Source organism: Octopus sinensis, linkage group LG9 (assembly GCF_006345805.1).
Source record: "Octopus sinensis linkage group LG9, ASM634580v1, whole genome shotgun sequence".
In the NCBI taxonomy this organism is placed as follows: Eukaryota; Metazoa; Mollusca; class Cephalopoda; order Octopoda; family Octopodidae; genus Octopus; species Octopus sinensis.
Genome location: NC_043005.1, coordinates 4,404,677 through 4,427,465, shown reverse-complemented (window position 1 = coordinate 4,427,465; position 22,789 = coordinate 4,404,677). Strand labels below are relative to the sequence as shown.

The following is a 22,789-nucleotide window of genomic DNA, read 5'->3' as shown; positions in this document are numbered from 1 at the left end:
CTATATACACCCACAGGCACACACACATTGGGTCATCCCATAAATAATGCAGTTTTTATACTTCTTTTATTTTTCAAAATTAAGATTTCCTTTTTTAATCTAATAATATACTCTCCTTCATTTTCTACAATGCTCTTCCATCTATCTGGTAGACTTGCAAGGCTCCTCTTCCAAAATTCTGACCTCATCTAGAGAATTCATATTTTTTCTGACGAAATGATTTTGAAGACTGTGGAATAAATGATAATCAGATGGGGCAATATCCAGCGAATATGGTGGATGGGGCCTCATTTCCCATTCAAACTGCTCCAGCCTGAAGTCATCCCACAAATACGGAAGATGATCTTAAGAAACATGATTTGTGGAAACACGTGTAGCGATGCATTAAAATACTTATAGATTCCATCCATGGATTACTACTACTATTATTATTATTATTATTATTATTATTACTATATTTACCCTACTTTCTATCAGCACAGCTCAGTGCCCAAACCCCCAAACAACTGGTTGTCACCCATTGGCATCATTAGGCAGAGTAAGATAGCAGCTTTTAGGCGCATATTCAAAACATTTCCCATAAATGAACTGAAAGGATATACGTATAAACCTATACACGGGAGTGCATACATTTGGTTCTGGACATATGTTTGTGTACCAAGCAGGAACACCAAGAATATACACCCAAAATCGAATGACCTAATTGGGATCAGAAAACAAAACTGATAAAAATGATTGAAAGAACTCTTACTTGGATCTTTTCAATATGTTGTGGGTCTTTACTGGCGTTATTAGCAGAATAGTGATCTTCCAGTTTGGTGTTGATTTTTCCCAGAGTATTTTCAACATCATCGATGACCTCATTGAATTCTGTCAGGCGCTGTGATACATCTTCAAGATTTTCAACTTTCTTGTCCATGGCTGTTTAGTTAAAAAAAAAAAAAAACAGTTTGAATTTTAAGGATTTCAGGTTTGAAAAATGGCTTCAATATAAACACAAATGAAAATAGTTAAGATGGCAGTTGATTTTCTTGTTCTAGCATTCGATGCAAATATTTAAATTTGCATAATCTTACTTCCATGATGTAAAAATCCACCAGCATTAATTAAGGCAATTAAAATAATGAATACTGGAGAATTAACAATAACTTAAAATTCACAAAGTTTGGAGAATTCTAGAACCCTGCCAGGTTTCTTTCATACAACAACACCCAAATATTAAATGTTTACAACTGGTGGAAAAAGCTTCAGGAACTTTTAATGTTTTCTTTTACTAAAGTGATGGGTTCTTGATATTCTGGTTTACATGAAGAGACAACAGTGATGCTAATTATTAATTAATTCATTCATTATCATATACTGTTTGTTTCCCATGTTGGTATGGGTTAAACGGTTTGAGAAGTCAGAAGATTGCACCAAGCTCTATTTTGGCATGGTTCCTGTAGTAGGAGACCCTTCCTGATTCCAACCAATTTACTGGGTGCTTTTTACGTGGGACCAGCAGTAGTGAGATCACCAATTTGCAAGACACGATCCCTCAAGTGAATGGAGAGTAGCTTTGAGGCATACACAGACATATTCCTTCTACACTTCTGCTGATGGGGATTGACTGTGGTTGGGGTTGAACATGGAAGAGGGGATCAAAAAATGTTGGGGCCCACAAATGTGAGAATACAAGGTGAAGACACCCAGCTGCCTCAACAAATTTTGTCTGACTTATACAAGCATGGAATATGGATGTTAAATGATGACAACGATGGTAATATATAAGATCTGAATTAAGAACTTACTGGATGACAAGGCTGTAGACCTTCGTTTAATCTCATCAACATCTTTTTGAACTTCATCTTGGTCAGTTTCCACACATTGCATGAAAATTTGAGCTTCACGGTTAAGAACATCGAGGTCATATGACAATTTCAGAACATCGCTTTGTAAAGCCTGCAGTAAAACAATATTAATCAGAATAAATATTTAAACATTTAAACAGCTGCTTGATAAATATTTTACCCACAATTGAAAAGACATGTGCACACGCATATACACACACAGAGGGATAAGTGCAGAGAGAGAAGGGGGAGAAAGAGAGAGAGAGAAAGGAAGAGAAAAAGGGAGAGAAAGAGAGAGAGGCATATGTGACACACACTGGTATATGTAAGTGTATGCATACACAAGTGTGTACACACACACACTGGTATAAGTGAATACACACACACATGGACAAAAGAAGTACTTATACACACACACACACTGGTATATGTAAGTGACCACACATACATACACACGTGGACGCACACACACGTAAACTGACATATGCACGCAACTTACCCTGGCTTCCTTTAGTTTCTTAATGACATCGTCAGCCTCAGCCTTGGCACAGGTCATGTTCTCTAACTTTTCCTCATTGTATTTTGTGGTCAACAAAGAACTACTGAGGAGTTCTTGGAACCGTTTGCCATGTTTCATGCTATCCTGAATACTCTGGTGCCGACCCTCGGCCTTCTCTTTGATCTTAGACATTCCAGTATTCAGTTCTTCCACTTGGTGGCACAGCTTCTCTGGATCATTTCCGCTGCTTTGCAGTTCTTTGACCAGTTTGTTCCCCGTGTCGACTAAATCTCGCACAAATTGTTCATGCTGAACTATTTCCTGTTGAAGGATCTGCAGAAAGAAAAAAAAACCCTCATCATCAACACCTACATCTTAATGCCCATTTAGCCCCAGGCAGGCTTATTTAACCCTAAGCATTTTTATTTACTCCCAGCCTCAAATTATTCTTTCTGCTGCACCATAAACACTAAATATCTTCTTCATATTTTCTTTTTTTAAATTGTTGGTGACATGATGGGAGTCTTCTAATAACAGGATTCTAATAATGTCATTTGAGAGAGCTTGCACCTCCCCATGTAGCTGTCATTAAACAACAGAGCTTGCTGTGAGGCCTGTAATTGGTTCGTCTGACATCTACTGGTTGGCATGTTAAACTACCATATGCTGGCAACTGGCTAGTTTGCTAAACCATCATTACTTGTCTACACAACTATTATTGTAAAACATCTGTTTTTCTCAACACAACTGAATGACAAAGAACCCTGCTGAAGCCTTGCGAATGGAAAGTACCCTACTGCTCGTTTGTCGATAATTTATCCAACCAGCTTTTGCAAATTGTAATATGACCATGATTATAGAGGTCTCTAGGTCAGGGGTCGGAAAAGTCATCAACATTGACCCCTGGGTGTCTATGTGGCTATTCAAGGGGATTAATCAAGACCTGAAATGATTCTAAACGTTAAGGGTGCTGAATTCTTTTTAGCCAAGTGAATCTGGAAGACTGTGGTAATTTAAGGTTAAAATTCACTAATTTCCATCAAAATATCAATGCAATATTAATCAGTATTCACTCAACACACATTTCACATTCAATATTTCAATTATATCAATTTAACATCACTCAATTTTTGTTGTTCTTTATCAATTGAGTATTTTCAATAAATCTCTAAATATCATTAAAAAGTGATAATGACATCAAAGAACAAAGGAATTATTGTTTTTAAATGAAAAAAATTTTTTCATCATTTTAACATTTTAGAAATTTACATGAGGGGAGGGGGTGCAATAAGTTACCAATTATCCCAGGAATGGGTCAATGATATAACAAGTTTACTGACCCCTGCTCAAGATGAAAGAGCATTTTATTGCTATTGTGCAATCACACTGCAGTATTACATAAAGTAATGCTATTTTTGTTATACTTCACATTTTATCATTTATAATAATGTGCATCAAACTGCTTCAGGAGAAAATGGGTGTTGGTGGTTAGTAAGGCAAGGTTTGGACTAACAGCTTGCAGTACACCACAGTATTGAACCCTTTCATTATATATCTATCAAAATATTCTTTGTTCTAAATAATTTTGAAAACAATGATGAATTTAGTAAAATAACTCGTTATTAAGATAGAGTCTAGAATATAAATTAACATGAAATTTGAATGAAAGGTTTTAATTTACATAAATTTAAAACAGGAAGTTTGTATCATTGAACCATGGGGCAGTCTCAGGTGGGTTGGTATCAAAAGGGTTAAGGCTCAATTTTATACCTGGAGTCAAAAATAACCTATTTTTGAGAGGATTTCTTTTTTAAAGGGTCAAACCATCACCAAACAGGCAAAGATATATGGTACCTTATTCCAAACCAAGATGATTTTATATCTCAATGGTCACTTTGAGACCTAATTTGACATCTTTAATCATCTCATTCCTATCTCTCTTGACAATCTCTGCTCCACTGATCATCTTGAGCTATTTGATCTGGAAATTAATTCCGATTTCACACCATCCATTTCCCCATCTTCTGCATCATACAAAACATTTCTTATTTAAAACTATTTTCTTCTTCAGCCATCTCAACTTCCTCTAACTTTTTACAAGATAATCCACTGCATCATTATATAGCTCTCTTCTAGATAAGAAACGACATGAGCACTCACTTGGTCCTGATGATGTTGTTGTTTTAGGATGTCCATTTTACCAGACAATGGTTCTACAAGGTCTAACTTGGCCACAAAATCGTTTTCCCAATTTAATTCTTCTTGGCAGTCAACTGTGAATTTTTGACTCGTTTTGTTAGCAAGATCCAGACTGTTTCTTCGAGATACTGATACAAAAATAAATAAATAAAAATCATGAAAAAACTAAAAAAAAAAAACCAACAAATATAACATTAGAAATTGTAAAATTAATGAACCAAAAATAAGTTAAGAACAGTTTCATGTTTGTTGAATTAAAATGGCAACTTTCAAGTTATTTTTCTGCTAGACAGTTACCCATCATATGACAGTAAAGTTTGGAAATATACTTTCACTATCACGAGTAATATCCGGAGATTTGGCATACATACAATAATTATAATTCAGATTTCATCAAATTTCTTGGTGCTTTTATATAATGGATAAAATGAATAAAAATCTATAAAAAGAAAAATATCTATTACCTTAAGATAAAATTAAATGAAACAAATTTTGCTTTTGTATATTTGCAATAAATATGTTATTTTTCTAAATTTTATCAACATAGTCACGATCCACTCTACTGGAAACCTATCTCTACAAATTTCATTAAAAAATGTATATTTTTCAGAAATTTACAAGACAATCCTTCTGCCCCTCTTATGTTAACTCACCCTCTTTGACTATCTTTCCGTTACTCTATACCATGTCAAGCATGACTGGAGAAATCAACCAACCAACCATTATAGAGATTTTAGTCTTTACCTATTGCTTAGACTGGTGTAAATAAATCAAGTAGTTTACCTACCAATAAGCTTGATGTAATTCAAGAGGTAGGGTTTCATTTCCTGAAACCCTACCTTTGAAGACCAATAACCCATAACCAGGTTTTGAACCCCTAAATTACGTTGATGTCAACAGATTCAATGCATGGAATATCAACCCATAAGCATTCAGATTCTTCTGTCAAATGTGATGCTTATTTATTCACATCACATTATTTTGAATTAATCCTGCATTATCTTGTAGCTGACGTATTGATGATGATGATGATGATGTGATTGTATATTTTCAGAATGATATTGTAGAGGTGGTGTGATAGGCTGGATCTGGATGGTTTGAACTTAAAACAGGTCAAATATTTGATCCAGATAAGACCAGATTAAATGCTAAAGGCACAGTAAACATGTGGCAATGTGCATTCTATGAAAGCTGTTTGCTACAAAAAGTGTTGCTGTCAGTTCTCCTGTCAACTCGTCCGCTTGCTTTGTGCCTTCAAAGACATGCGATACAGGAAATTTCTTACTTAAAAAAATGAGTAAAGTTAGTGACAGGAAAGGCACCTGGCTGTAAAACAATGCCTCAAAAATCTATTCCTTTAACCTGTGCCAGAATGGAAAAGAGATGGAAAAGAAATGAACAAATGAATATTCAGTCCTACGTAATTTCTTGTCCCAAAAATCTCTTCAAGTCCAGTGTTTTCCAGCCATTTTTTCCCCCTTTAGTCCCCGTTTTACTGCTGGACACCCATAACCTTTTGATGCTTAAAAAATCCTATTATATTTTTATAATTAAGTATTATAAAAATATAATAGGATTATTAGAAACTTTTTAAAAAATTGCTAAAATATTCCGTGACTTGTAGAAGTTTAAACAATTTATTGCACATAAGTTTTAACAACAAAATTTTATATGGATCCCAGTAGTGAACCACTGGTCTAATCCATGCTATCACAGAAAAAAAAAATGAACTTACATAATTTCTTTTCAGCTTCTTGAAATAATTTTTCGACACCAGAGAGTTTAGTCTTGAGATCTGTTCTTATTGACATGTCTTTTGTGGCGTCTCCCAGTTTACGGCTGATCTCCTTCAGTTTCTCCAAATCACCTTTCCTTTGCTTCAGTTGGTCTTCATGCATCTAAAAACACCATCAATAAGCATATTTCAGAAATAACTTCTCCAACTCTTAGATTTACCAAAATCAATTCCATGAGAAACAATATTATTTCATGTATGGAACTACCATACCAATTTCATTAAAATATATTTAGCAAATTAACCGATTCATCAGTCGTCTAACATCCATTTTCTAAACTGGTATGGGTTGGACGGTTTGACAAGAGCTGGTGACCCAGAAGACAGCGCCAAGCTCCACTGTCTGCTTTGGTTAGATGCCCTTCCTAACACTGGTGAGGTCATTGAGACCCCTCAACTGAAGGGAGTGTAGGTACTGAGAGAGGTGGCTTTATGTAAGTAAAAGTAAATATTGTTTTGAGCCCAGACTCATGGAGTCAGTTACTCAGTTTTCATGGCAAATAAGTAATTGAAATCACAACACCCCTCCCGGATGGGAAGCCAGTCCATTGTACAGTTACTCCCTTACAGCTGAGTGGACTGAAGCAAATGTGAAATGAAATGTTTTATGCAAGAACACAATATACTGTCTGAGCTGGGAATTGAAACTACGACCTTGCGATTGTGAGTACAACAGCCAAACCACCAGGCCATATGCCTTCACAGTGGCTTCATACCAGAAATATCAGTTTGTCTGTAGAACCATTGAGTTTATTTCTTTAAATTAGATTTTTTTTTTCAATGGTTTGGTCTGAATGGAAAAAGCAAACACTTGTTTATATTTTAATGAGGCACAGGTATGGATATGAAGAATATACATCTATGTGCACACACACACACGTATAGACATACATGCATACACACACACACACACACACACACACACATATATATATATATATATATATATAAATACAGAGAGAGAGAGAGAGAGATATGAAAATGTAATTGAGTTGCCTCATATTTGTTATCTTCTTCCATAAACCCCTTAACCCTTTGAGAATTCTGATTACTCCATCAAATGTAATGTTTATTGTTTTGAATTAATCATATCTCTCATAGCTTTGAAATGCGACTTATTTTTAGCATGACATTGTAAGATAGGTGAGAGAGGCCAGATCTGGCCAGTTTGAAGATAAACTGGGTAGAATATGTGTGTTTGATACAACCAGTTTCAATGCTAAAGGATCAAATAAAGCCAAGCAAATTGTTTACCTTTGTTTCGTTAGTCATTTGGTTTTGGTTGTCTGAACAAGCAACGACTGGAGTCAAGGCATTGAGAACATCATTAAACTCAGTTAACCAAAGCGTAAGTGAGCCCAATGTATCCTGGAAGTTTGAACTCAAATCAGTCATCGATGTCAAACTGTTCTGTCGGTCTTTCAGACGGGTCTGCAACCGTTCCCATGCTTTGCTAATGATATCCATTCTCTGGCTCACGTCAAGGGCATCTTTTGATGCCGGTTCACATCGGTCAAGTATTGAGTGACCAGCTTGAATGAAATGTTCATAAACTGGTTCTTGTCCATGCAGTTCTTCTTGGAGGACCTAAACAAATGAAATTGAAATTAAAAACAAAAACATTAGTTTGATATTAAAGACTTTTAGACAGAAGCATTTCATTCTTATTTCTGCCACCATTTGTACAGTGATTGGTGCTTTTAAAGCTTAACATAGGTAGAAATATATTACAGTTAAAAAAAAAAAAGAACACCATATTTTGCAGCTTGGAAGATGAACACTTTTTTGTTGAATAAAATATCTTGAAACTAACCAAGTGTCTACCATGATGCTAGTTGAGAAGTTGATATGCTTTTCTAAGAGCAGTATCTGGTGGCATTTTGCTGTACACACTGGGTGGGTGGTTGCAGTTATAGCCAGGAACCAGTAGGTGGTCAGTAGTAGCAGGTGTGCTTTGATCATCATGGTGTGTCGCTTGAATAACCAAAGGATAGTTAAAGCCAAAAGAATGGTGTTGCATATTATAATAATATCCAGCAAAAAACCACCATCTAGGCAGCCATTGTCTGGTGATTTCGCTCAGAGTGGATCTGAGTACTCTGCTGCTTTAAGCACCAGTTTTAACTAACTCGGCACCAAAATAACATTGGATGGAGACTGCATTCATGAAATAAATACAAGAATCAGCAAAGCCAACCGATCATTCGGTCTGTTAATCTCAAAATGGAAATCATCAATACTGAACGAGAGCACCAAAATACAATCTTACCAAAGCAACAGACTTACCATCCTCTTCTATGGATGCGAATGTTGGGAAACAACCAAAAGTATTGAAAAGAAATTGCAGGTGTTTCAGAATAAATGTCTACGAAAAATTTTGAAGGTCTAGTAGCTGAATATGACCTCGAATAACCAAATGTCACGAAGGCTAATATGAAACCAATAAGAGAAACTATTGAAGCAAGGAGATGGAAATGGCTGGGTCGAGTTTGCCGCTATAAACTGAACTGAATTGCCAGGATCATCGCTTTGCAATGGGTTCCACAAGATAAAAGAAGACTAGGCTGACCAAAAGAAATGTGGCAGAGAACAATAACAAAAAAATCTTAAGAGAGGGTTAACAATGGAACAAGGTGTCAAGGATGCTTTCAGCGCTGGAATGGTCTTGCTGTCACCTCAAGTGCCACAAAGCAGAATGAGAACCAAATGAATGGATTTGTTGGGAAACAATCATTTAGCATTCACTGAACACTGCCCAGTCATTTTTTCCAAGAATTTTGTTTCTAAAATCAGGGTGTGTCTTCCACAATGCAGCAGCTACCATGCTGCAAAATGTGGTAAATCTAATGATTCCATTTGTATATCATAAGACAGGACAAATCGAAAGTGCTTTTATTATAGAAATCTCAGTTCTGTTAGAAACTTGAGACTGATGAAATGCAGATATCAATATCTAGGTATTGATTTTCTAATTAAATCATTAATCAACAAATAAATGATTAATGACTAATATCACCAATCTAACCACCACTTACGGTATTAATCACCACTGAGCTCAAAAACGAAAGAAAGGAAAATCCAGAGACATTTACTTGATAAGACATGAAAAAATAAACACAAATGATGCAAACAGGAAGTTTTTTTGACAAGAGATGGTCTTTCTAAAACAAGGTTAAACTTTGTTTCTCACACAGAAGAGTGGTTGGTTTTAGTTTTCTAGGATCTGAATTGAGGTTTTATGCAACAGCTGTGGAAATCTGTGACAGAAGTTTAAGAGTTAAAGAATCCACTTTTATTTGAGTTGTATAAAAAAAAAAAAATGACAAAAAACTGGATTGAATTGAACAGTTTGCTAAAATGAGACGAATTAAAAAACATAAATCACCTCCCTAACTAACTCCTTACTCTGTGGAAGATAATCTTTGACAATGTTAAAGCTACAGTCATTACAACAATGGTGAATGAATTACCTTGACTTGTCCAATTTGGTTTTGGATAACAACAGGATCGATAGCTAAAGGCCCAAGAACAGCAACCATCTTTTCCTTCTGAGCTAACCATGTATCTAACTGATGGCCAGATTCACGGAATTCACGCAGATCAGCAATTATGTCTTCTAGTAATTTCTGTTCATTTTCAGATTTGGTTTTCAATGTGGACCATTTCATTTCTAAAAGTGAGAAACAAAACTCATAACAACGAAGTAAGAACCCCACAATACAAGAAAATCAAAATGAAGAATATCTCAGAGAAATTGAGATGATTATTTTTTTTAATCTGTGAGGCAGCCCTGTATCTCTTCTATTGCAAGACACCTGTGGCTATCTCAACCAATCAAGGTGTCTGGAAGGAAGCCATCAAGTGGAATTGAAGGCAAGAGTAAGAAAAGGAAACACCCTGCCCCCAATTCTTACATCATTCTCCTCTCACATTCCTATAAACTTATCCACTCACAGTTCTCCATCTTCAGTCCATATTTTCTCTAATAACCCCCTCCTTGTACCTTGGGAGTACATCCGACACATCATCATCACCATCTTTATCTTCTTCCCAGTTACTCTCACTCACCTTTATATAATGTGGGGCAGCCATATATCTCCTCTACAGCAAGATAACTGTGCTTGTCTCTCTCTGTCATAAAACCACCTCCCCTTCTACTACAATCCTATTCAGTTGAGGGGCTTTCTTTTCTTTGTCTTGCATATTACTGGGTGACCTCACTAGTGCTGGTGCCATGAGAAAGGCACCCAGTCTAATTTGTAAAGTGGTCAGCATTAGGAAGGCATCCAGCCATAGAAACTGTACCTAAGCAGACACTGGAAATCAAGGTAGTCCTGTGGTTCACAGGATCCTGTTAAACCACTGATCCGAAGCCAATATTAACTGATGACGATACACCCATAATAAATAAATAAAATTGTTGCCATACCTAACAAGTTCAGTGGTTCTTGAATAAATTCCAGTCCATCCACTGAATCATGGCTCTTAATTAAGTTGTCAGATTTTCTTTTTATTTCTTCAACCAAATGTTCTTTGCCAAGAATTTCTTTGTGGAATGCCTGTAAAGATAATTTCATTATTCATTAAAATGAATTATTAAGTTGAGGATTAAAATCCATATTTTTTCCCCATTCAACCCTTTAGCATTCAAATTATTCTGCCAAATATAATGCTTATTTATTCACATTGTTTTGAATTAATCATGCATTATCTTGTATCTTTGAAATTTTGATATGATTGTTCATTTTTAAAATGACATTGAAGGGTAAGTGTAAGAGGTAGGATCTGACCGGTTTGAATGCAGAACAGGCAGAATATTTGGGCCTGATATGTCTGGTTTAAATGCTAAAGGGTTAAAATATCGTAACAGAATTACCCTATTCTTGTGCTATGGATTTGTTCAAGTGACTCTTAATGGGGGGGGGGTCATCAATGAAAACTGAATAGAATTAAATAACAAAAGTCTTCCTTGGATTTATATACAGCAGCTTGATGACAATATCTCAAGAGGTGATGTATAAGAGAGGTTGAATAGCAGTAATGAGGTAGGTTTATACTTGCTAATTAAGAGAGAGGGTGTGAAGAGAGGGGTGTAGAGAGAAGGGGCAGTAGGGGGAGCAGCAGAGGGGTGGAAGGTAGCAGTAGAGAAAGAGTAGAGAGGGAAAACTGAGAGAGAGAAGGGAGAGGAAAGTAATTGATGATGCTGTGATGATAAGTAATAAAATAAATCCATAGACAAACAAGCGGGCATTGATTGACACACAGACAGACGGACAGAGCAGGTAAATTCCTACCTCGTGGTTTGAAAGAGACTCTTTAGCATCTGCTTCGTTTGTTGGCAGCACTCTGTCTTGTTTCAGGCTGTCTTCTTTCAAAGCGATCCAATTGAGTAAATCTTTGATGTCTTGGTGGAAACTCTCGACGTTATCCATGGTGGTGTTCAACTCCAGATGGCGCTCACTGAGACGTTCTCCAAGGATTTCATAACGTTGGTTAATATCCAACAGTTGTTGTTGAATATCACTGAGATCTGATGAGAGACAAAAAAAGTAAAATGTTACAATTCTAAAATGAAGACGAAAGGAAGGTGGGGGTTTTCTTCGTCTTTTTCCCCCCTTCATATGTATAGGCACGGCTGTGTGGTTAAGAACCTCACTTCCCAACCCCATGGCTTTAAGTTCAGTCCCACTGTGTGGAACTTTGGCACTTTTCTACTATAACCATGGATTGACCAAAGCCTTGTGAGAGAGAATTTGGTAGACAGAAACTAAAAGAAGCCTGTTGTGTGTGTGTGTGTGTGTGTGTGTGTGTGTGTGTGTGCTTCCTTGTCTTGAAATTTTATAAAGTTGCTGTCATACAAGTAGTATCATCCATTTTCAGTCTTCCATGAAAAACATGCCTGACCATGGGGAAATATTGCTCTGAAACAGGTGAGGTTCAGCAGCAGGAAGAGCATCCAGCTGTAGAAAATCTGCCTCAAAAATTCTGTCTGCCCCATGAAAGCAGACATTAAATGATGAGAATGGTAATATGGTCGCTGGTGTAAAAACTGAAGAATGAATGGAACCAGTGGGACGCAAAGTACCTACCATCAAGGAGTAAATTATCTGAAGAACTTTTCCTGCTGCTTACTCCACTGGATTCACTTGACATGGGACTGATACCAATTGTAGTTGGAGAAACTGGTATAACCGGAGATGGACTTCGAATACTTGGTGATGGGAGTCCAGCTGCTTTTCGGCTTCCTGCAGAAGAGGAAATTAAGAGATTGCTTGAAAACTAACAACTTAAATATCTCTAACCATTCTTCTCTCAAGAAGACAAGAATCAAAGAAGAGTAGCAAGGAATGATAATCCATTTAACCTTACTTCCATTCCATTATGGTTTGGTTTCAAGATCATTTCTTCAATGAGATATTGTCAATGGTTTCAGAGATGCTTTTCCAGATATTAAAACACACCATTATAGTATAAACACCAGTAAATGTCTTTACTATCATATCTGACCACACTGTGTTGTTAGATGCAGCCAAACTTGCTTTACCAAAGAGCTACTTACTATAATGCTCAGACATTTCAAACTCATAAGAAAATTCTTAATCTACATATTTTCATCATCATCATTGTTTAATGTCCGTTTTCCATGCTGGCATGGGTTGAACGGTTCGACCGGGGTCTGGGAAACCAGGAGGCTGCACCAGGCTCCAGTCTGATCTGGCAGTGTTTCTACAGCTAGATGCCCTTCCTAATGCCAACCACTCCATGAGTGTAGTGGGTGCTTTTTACGTGCCACCGGCACAGGGGCCAAAGGAGGCTGGCAATGGCCACAATCGGAAGCCAGTCAAAAAAATTTTTTTTTGGCATTTCTGTCATTTCTAAATTCGAAAATAATCAAGAATTTAAGTAAAATAACCATGGCATTATTAAGTTGCTGTTTGGAACTTAAATTAATATGAAATTTTGGTGAAAGGTTTTAATTTAGATCACTTTAATAACAGATACAGAAAAGAGATGATTGGTAAAAATAATGTGGGAATGAATGGTTGGTGTCAGGAAGGGCATCCAGCCATAAAAACCCTGCCAAAACAGACGCAGTAGCCTGGGGTAGTTTTCAACCAGGCCAGCTCCTGTCAACTGTCCTCTCCATGCATACATGGAAGATGTTAAACAATGATGATGATGATACATCAAACAAAATATTAACTGGAATTGATTTTTAAAGTAATTACTAAATTAAACGAAAGAACAAGATTGAGTTTTAAGAACCGAGATGGAACACAGGAAGCAAACTAACAAGAAAACTGCAGAGCCCCATCCCTGACCCTGTCACCAAATGACAGGTGATGACTTACTTCTGACTGGGCTGCTCGTATTTTCTATCGTCTGAAGAGAATCTAAAGCATTTCCTACATCGTTCACTTCGTTGATCTTTTTCCGTTGATTGGAATGTTCTTTTAGTATTGGCTGAAAATATAAAGATTTAAAAGGAACTTAAACACAAATATGGCTTTATACACACACACACACACACATACTTGTTATAATGAAGTCAGACAAAATAATGATGTTTTGAAAACATTTAATATGCACATTTCAGATTTTTGTAATATATAATAGGAAGTACATCCCTTTATGTAAGACCTTCTTCAGTTAATACATACACACACACAAAAATCATCATCATTTAATGCCTCACTTCCATGCTGGCATGGGTTGGACAATTGCAGAGGATCCAATAAGCCAAAAGGCTGTGTTGAGTTCCAATATCTGCTCATCCATTTTCGATGCTCGCATGGATTAGACAAATACATCTTTGCAGCATTGTTTTACTGTCAGACACCCTTCTTAGCACCAACACTTGCCTGTCTTTCAAGTAAACAGTAGACAGGAACTAAAAGAAACTCCTCATGTGTGTGGTGGTGGTGGGGGGGGGACATGTATTTATCTTCTTGTTTTGACATTGCATGATAGTTTTAAATGTGTCACTGTCATACAAGCAGTAGTGCCGTTCATTTCAAATTTTCTGTGAAAATATATCCAGCTGAGGAAGAGGTTGGGGATATTACCTTGCTTGGAAACAGGTGAGGGTTGGCGACAGGAAAGGTATCCAGCCACAGAAAAATCAGCCTCAACAAACTGTCCAACTCATGCAAGTCCAGAAAAGTGGAGGTCTGATGATGATGATGATGAGTAAGTTCTCCAAACATTCATTTATGTTTGTATTTACAGATTAACATTTGTTTGAAGTTAGTTTTAGCTCCTCCCCCCCTCCAAGGCTGAAAAACAAAATTTAACTTGATACAATAGAAATTTGATTTTTCTGTGATGAGACTTTACATCCCACAATAACCATTGTATGGCCTTGAGCAAAGTACTTTATTTTTAACCTTTAGCCTTTAGATGGAGATTGGTAAATCTGTGTCCCAGAAAGAAATGTCTCAGTTACATCTGATGAAAAACTGACAAGAATTATAATTATCATCATCATCTAGTATATATAAATCACAGTATGTGTGTATGTATAATGACTAACACATACATTTCCACAATTCTCAACTGATTTTCACCAAACTTTACACACACATGTCCCAAGATGGCCATGCACTAAACATTTTGCCCAGAGCTGCTGCATAAATGGACCTAAATGGACAGTTTTTTTGTACGTAGGATCTTCCATACTTTTAAAAATCTTTTTATAGAAGTGAAAGGATTTTGTCTATTTATTTATTTCGACTGTCCACCTGCGATGGTTATAAAATTGACTAGGAACACTGTACGCAATGAATATCCAATACCAAACAATCTTAATCTCCATATTTAAGCTGCATTAAACTTTGGCAAGCTTACCTTTACCTATTCTGAGTTACCTGAAAGGTGATGTTCCCTTCCTTCTTTTCTATTTGTTGATATCTTTGTTTACCTACCAATGCATTGTTTCACTTTAAGGATGCTTATTTACCCATCCATTATGATATTTCGACTGTTGACCATTGTTTCAAATACGTTTTAGCATTGTTGTTCTAGCCTTTTTCTAAACAATCACATACAATTCATCCCAAAGAATCAACCTTGAAGTAAGAGTTTTGCTTCCACTAGCAAAAAGTAATACGTATCTTTCAGGAAGCTCCATACCAATTTAACTTTATGCAGCATTCACTGTTATTTTATGCACAGGCTATGTGGGAAGACAGAATAAAGGGGCTTTTGTTAGCTTATCTTGCCAAAAACGTAGCTCCCTTTGCTGTTGAAAAAAACTAAACTCACAGAGGGGAAGTTTCAACGTCTTCCTTCAATTTCATTATACCTTTTATGTGGCTGTTTCTGACAAGAAATTTTGCTTTTATGTAAATCAACTATATTTTGTAGTGGTTGTCCATAATCTACCCCTAAAACACTTCAGTAGTTCTACTTTGCATCGCTTGCAAATTGATATGTTCGATGATCATTAAAGTGCAATGACCTCCACAATAACCAGCCTTCAATTTGATTTTCTGTTCCTCGGTTAATCGGAAACATAGATTGCAATGCTACTCATAAACCTTCTCAGTAGTTCAATTATTTGGTGAAAAAAATATCACCAAAGTGACTTAAATTGTCCAAAAGACAGGTGCATTTGCTAGTTATTAATATATATGGATATTTATATCATTTCGACATCTGCCATGTGGCACATTTGTGCACTTGTACAAGCAATGTCGATTTGGTGGAAGGACTGAGCTAATGTACAGCACATGCATTCCATATATATATGATGGAGACGACATATGAGCGTTCAGCTTCTTTGCCCAATGACCTGCACAAAGGACTTGTTTATGGTGATGCATTCCACCACCATAAACAAGTCCTTTGTGCAGGTCATTGGGCAAAGAAGCTGAACGCTCATATGTCGTCTCCATCATATATATAACATGGCTGCGTTGTTAAGTTTGCTTTCCAAGCATGTGCTTTCAGGTTCACTTCCACTGCACAGCACCTTGGGCAAGCGTCTTTTAATAGAGCCCTGGGCCGACCAGTACCTTGTGAGTTGATTTGGTAAGAAGAAACTGAAAGAAGCTTGTCATATAAATATACACACACATACAAACAGATAGTGATGCAAGCATGTAAGTGTGTGTGGCCATTCATCGTGACAATACATAAGGTTTGTAAATGAGCATCACCATCATACAAGCGGTGTTGCTCATTTCCAGTCTCCTGCTGAAACATGTCTGGCCATGGGGAAATATTCCCTTGCTTGGAAACAGGTGAAAGGCATCTGGCTGTAGGAAATCTACCTCAGTGAATTCTGTCTGATTTATGTAAACATGGAAAAACAGACATTAAAATAATTATGTTTTTTGTTTTTTTTATAAACTTAATGGTGAAAATCTAGAATGTTCTTACCTGTAAATCTTGCAATTGTTCCTTCACATCTTCAATTGCAACAGCAGTAGGTTCCAAGCTATCCGTTTTCACTTCTAATGTTCCAAGCCAGTCTAACACCTCTGTCTTTAATACTTCAAATTCTTCACCCTTCTCCTCGCGTAAACCAACCTCCTTTTCCCTCATAGCAAGCAACAAGTCAAAATCTGTCCAGTTACGTTCCAAAGTGGCAATGCACTCTTCCAGAGATGACGATTCTCCAGTCCTTGGATCAGCAATCAGTTTTTTACCAGAACCTATCAAATCTTTTATCGGCTGCTTTTTACTTTTGCATTCAGTTGATACAATATCAACCCTTTGTTTAAACAAAGGCATCGGTAATCGAGTCAGTTCTTTAGATTCCAACATGTCGCTACTGCTGGCTAACCAATCATTTGTCACTTGGAGTTCTTGGTGGAAATTACTAAGTTCTTCAAATATCTCTTGGAGGTTGCTACTTCGGCCCTCAACTTTTTTAGTGAGTGCAAGGAATCGTGAATTAAGAGCACCTATTTTCTTTTCTACATTTTTAGCCATGTCAAGATCACACGACTTCATTAATTCATTTGCACTTAGCTGAACAGCATCCACACTTGGTTTATGACTGTCTATATCCGTCTCAATCACCTTGATCTCATTGATCTGTTCAAGAAGATTATCTCGATACAAACTGATTGGTCTTTGGTTCACAAGGGAGCCTTCAACATCTCTCAACCAATTTAGGAGACTTTCTATAGCTTCTTTGACATCCTGGGATTTAGTTAGAGCCATTTGTAAGGTGTTGTACCGACTGTTGATGTCATCACTCAGTGACGCACAACGGAACGAAATCTCCCGGATTATTTCGTCAACTTTTTGTATTTGTTCTGGTTCTGTATTGAACTGATTTAAACAGGAAATCAGTTGTTTGCCGCAAACCTCTAAGTCGGTGATCTGCGATTGATAGGCAATGGTTTCATTGCTCATTGCCTTCATTTGATCAAGTTGAGCCTTCAGCTCTTCTGGATCGGTTGAAAGAGGTTCTTGTAATGCTTCTTCAAGTTTCTCCTCAGCAGTGTTTATTGATGTCAGCAGTTTGTTGCTCTGGAGGTGGAACTCTCCTTGTTTGTCCGAAACTTCATTTAGTTTGTCACAAAGTGAATTGCATTTGCTCTTGAGGTCTTGGTAACGGTCAGACGATTCTTTCAGTTTATCTTTCACAGATTCAGCCTCTAATGTATCCATACTGATACGACTTAATCGCGTCGGCTTTTGTTTGTCAGCTTTAAAGGCATCCAACTCCAGTTTATGAAACTGGAAAACAACAGAGATTAAGGAAACATTATCAGATTGAAAAGACAAGGTGAGGTGATAAGAGAAAAGTACAACTCTTCTAAACACCTACAACTAAATATACAATTACTGCATGAGAAGTACAAGAGATTTAGTAACTAAGAAGATTCCTACACAACTACATATACCAACAATTATCAACTGTGAATTAGTTTATCAAACATTGATTGCCATTCTGCTAATGACTTTTCAATGTTAAAACAATCTTCAAGATATACTGATATGCCATTATTTTAAAATGAATCCTTTCATTCTGAAATCAAAAGATCTGAGTATGATTTGGTAAAAGTGTGCAGTAGCAGTGGGTAGAGATACCAAGTCTAAAGTCTGGTTGACTTTGTTTTCCTTCCTTCAAATGAAGTCAATAAAGAGAGGTACTAATACTGGGTGCCATATAGCCAATTCCACTCTTGAAGGTGGTACCCAAACATGGTCACAGTCCCGTAACAAACCAGTTAAAAAATATTTTCAAAATTTCGTTTACCTTTGCCTCTTCAATGTATTTCTGAACCGCCATGGACATAAAGCGCAGGTCAGCTTGGTGTGCAATGATGTCATTGGAGAAGCTCTGTAACAAAACAGCAGAACATTTTAATTATGTGTAAAACTCAAAACAAGAAACAAAGAACTGCTGCAAAGAACTAAGTAACTACAAATATGAAAGACAGAAGGCAAAAAAATTAAGCTTTGTTAGGACATTTCATTATATTTCATTTAAACGGTTTTAATTGCAACTTATTTTACAACTATTTCTCTCCAAAATAACATTAATAAGATTACAATTAAAAAAAATATTTAACCCTTTTGATGCCAACCTACCTGCACCAACCCCTTAATTCTATGATACAAACTTCCTTGTTTAGAGTGATCTTCATACCAACTTGGGTGAAGAAAATTGAAAGAATAAAGGATGGTACCATTGAGAAGGCTAAACAACATCCCCAACCTCATAAAAAAATTCTAAGCTTCACCACTCACTCCCAAATCCACCTAAAACAAGATTCTATGCCTCTCATCCCACTCACAAATCCACCTAAAACAAGATTCTATGCCCCTCATCCCACTCACAAATCCACCTAAAACAAGATTCTATGCCCCTCATCCCACTCACAAATCCACCTAAAACAAGATTCTATGCCCCTCATACCACTCACAAATCCACCTAAAACAAGATTCTATGCCCCTCATCCCACTCACAAATCCACCTAAAACAAGATTCTATGCCCCTCATCCCACTCACAAATCCACCTAAAACAAGATTCTATGCCCCTCATCCCACTCACAAATCCACCTAAAACAAGATTCTATGCCCCTCATCCCACTCACAAATCCACCTAAAACAAGATTCTATGCCCCTCATCCCACTCACAAATCCACCTAAAACAAGATTCTATGCCCCTCATCCCACTCACAAATCCACCTAAAACAAGATTCTATGCCCCTCATCCCACTCACAAATCACCTAAAACAAGATTCTATCCCCCTCATCCCACTCACAAATCCACCTAAAACAAGATTCTATGCCTCTCATCCCACTCACAAATCCACCTAAAACAAGATTCTATGCCCCTCATCCCACTCACAAATCCACCTAAAACAAGATTCTATGCCCCTCATCCCACTCACAAATCCACCTAAAACAAGATTCTATGCCCCTCATCCCACTCACAATCCACCTAAAACAAGATTCTATGCCCCTCATCCCACTCACAAATCCACCTAAAACAAGATTCTATGCCCCTCATCCCAGTCACAAATCCACCTAAAACAAGATTCTATGCCCCTCATCCCACTCACAAATCCACCTAAAACAAGATTCTATGCCCCTCATCCCACTCACAAATCCACCTAAAACAAGATTCTATGCCCCTCATCCCACTCACAAATCCACCTAAAACAAGATTCTATGCCCCTCATCCCACTCACAAATCCACCTAAAACAAGATTCTATGCCCCTCATCCCACTCCCAAATCCACCAAAAAAACAAGATTCTATGCCCCTCATCCCACTCCCAAATCCACCTAAAACAAAACTATGCCCCTCATCCCACTCCCAAATCCACCTAAAACAAAACTATGCCCCTCAGCCCATTCACAAACCAACCTAAAAAAAGATTTCAAACCCTTCAAGTCATTAAGAAATCCACATTAAACGTAATTTTCCTCCAAAGTTGTGTTTGTATCACACATTAGACATAATTCAATCAAAACCCAAATTGTTTTTACCTTGTGTTTTTCCACAACAGACTTCAAGGAATCAATGTCTTCAAGCACAACTTCATCAATGGTGTTCTCAGCAGAAGTCATCCAGTCCTTAAATTTGGTCAGTTCATCCTCAAACTTTCCAAGCTGTTCTGTTGCACTTTCAAGATGTTTTAGTCGGTTTCCAGAAGTTCTCAACACCTAAATAGGGATTGTTACAAGAGAAAAAGTTGTGAAAAAATATTTGATTATTACAGTCTGTCAATTTTTGTATCTGATTTTATTATTTTAGCATTAATCAAATGCTTATGCTAAGACTAATTTAGGGGAGTGGTGCTGGTAAGTGAACCAAAAGGAGGGCAATGGTACAGGTAAGTGTACCCAGATGAAGGATATGGTACTGAGAAATGTACCTGATGAAGGGAGCAGTACTAAGAATTGTACATAGATGAGATACTGTCGTGTGTACCCAGCTGAGGGCAGCAATACTAGTAAAAGTAGGGGGGGGGTGTTGTATTGGCCAGGGTAGCCACTCAGGACACTCGAAATTTAAGAAACCAATACCCTGCTCCATCTCCAGTCCCCTCATTGATTGCAATGGTTCAGGGATTCCAGGATAGCCTGTCTGCTACCCTGCCACACATACTGCAAGTTACCCAGACTATTCTGAGCAGTTGAACTAGGTACGTTGGACAAAGGAATAGGATTACCATGATATGAAGTCAGTTTTGGAACAATGAATATTCTCTCATCTTTTGATAATGACATTTTACAAATATAACACACACACACACACACACACACACAAAATAGCAAAAACACTATTAAAAATTGGTAAAACTAAAATAAAAATTTTTACGCATCATTTAAAAGCTAAAGAGGTTTCTGAATCACCATGTGATGATTTAAAAGTAATTTAAGTTTTGAAATGTTTTGGTAACTAAATTTCTTTACAAAAAGAAATATATCATCATCATCATCATCATCATCATCGTTTAACGTCCGCTTTCCATGCTAGCATGGGTTGGACGATTTGACTGAGAGTTGGCGAACCAGATGGCTGCACCAGGCTTCAATCTTGATCTGGCAGAGTTTCTACAGCTGGATGCCCTTCCTAACACCAACCACTCTGAGAGTGTAGTGGGTGCTTTTACATGCCACCGGCATGGGCGCCAGTCAGGCGGCACTGGCAACGACCTCATTCGAATCTTTTTACACATGCCACCGGCACAGATGCCAGTAAGGCAATGCTGGTAACGATCACGCTTGGATGGTGCTCTTAGCACCCTACTAGCATGGGGCACAAGTGCCAGTAAGGCGACGCTGGTAACAATCATACTCGAATAGTGCCTTTTATGTGCCACTGGCACGGAAGCCGGTTAGCCGCTTTTTCAGCGATCACACTCGTATGGTGCTCTTTGCAGCCCGCTAGCACGGATGCCAGTCATCAGATTTGATTTTGATATATATATATATATATATATATATATATATTATATATATATATATTTATAAAAATTAAAAATCAACATAAATACCAACCTTTTCCATTAGGTCTTTAAGGGACACAGAAATGGTTTTTAGTGCATCAACTTGCTCTGGAGTAATTTCTTCTTGGTAGTGTTCCAAGATTTGTTCAGCTTGGAAGACAAGAGAAAGTACTGGTTGTTGGTGGTCAAGGATTTCTGCATGATGCGTCTGTAGATGGAAACATTACAACATTGAGTCAGAAAGTTCTTCTGATTGCATTTCTCAATGAAATTAATAGACAAGTTTCACAAACGTGGCAGACATTAGAACAGTGGATAGAATACTTTGTAGTATTTGCAGCAAATTTCTGCACAGTGAGTTCAAATCCCACCCAGGTTAACTTTAGCTTTAATCATTTTGGGGGTCAATAAAAGTGACAAACCAGGGTAGTGGAGCTGTGTGTCTGTGTGCTGGAAGGGCTGTCATGCATTTCTTCCAGCCTATTGGGTCCTAACAATAACAAGTGCAACAACACAGATGCCAAGCTTGCATAGGTCCTCAGGCTGTGGTTTTTGCTCCAGGTGAGAAAGGACAAAAAAGAGCCTTCATCCAAGCCTGCCTCTACCTGTGCAGTCACATGATCAATACTAACCAATGCAAACTTAATAGAAATATATTTCAATTAGATTTGGAAATATTCAAGAGTTGGAGAAGTGGGGCTCTGCAATAGGACGGCAGAAGATGATCAATTTAAGTATGAGAGAAGGGTCCAGAACAGAACAGGTTACTTGTTGTAGAGGATTTACACAGCTATCTGCGCTATAGAAGGGTGGGTGGGAAGAACCAGGGTGGAGCCCGAAACAGATTTAAATAGTGGTGATGGAGTATAAGAGTGGACCTTCATGGTGAGGATGAATTTGGGAGGATTTAATGAAAACTAAATTTTTTACATTTATGGATAGTCCACTTCACTTGATAAGGAGCATAGGGGCTGGTTTCTGGGTTTTTCTAGTGTACATATTCCTCTCTGAATGGAATGCTGGTCCTTCACATATTTCCTCA

At 37.3% G+C, this 22,789-nt stretch overlaps 1 protein-coding gene across 1 annotated transcript in view; it reads right to left on the bottom strand.

The window, feature by feature from the left end:
- The window catches only part of LOC115215546 (microtubule-actin cross-linking factor 1), a 318,219-nt gene that overhangs the window by 83,129 nt on the left and 212,301 nt on the right, over positions 1-22,789 (bottom strand). Inside the window, 15 exon segments of the mRNA XM_036505700.1 lie at positions 752-921; positions 1,791-1,941; positions 2,329-2,661; positions 4,489-4,655; positions 6,263-6,425; positions 7,577-7,909; positions 9,793-9,992; positions 10,752-10,881; positions 11,617-11,852; positions 12,412-12,567; positions 13,675-13,786; positions 16,706-18,016; positions 18,540-18,623; positions 20,282-20,458; positions 21,800-21,955. Coding sequence (XP_036361593.1) covers positions 752-921; positions 1,791-1,941; positions 2,329-2,661; positions 4,489-4,655; positions 6,263-6,425; positions 7,577-7,909; positions 9,793-9,992; positions 10,752-10,881; positions 11,617-11,852; positions 12,412-12,567; positions 13,675-13,786; positions 16,706-18,016; positions 18,540-18,623; positions 20,282-20,458; positions 21,800-21,955 — 3,879 coding nt within the window.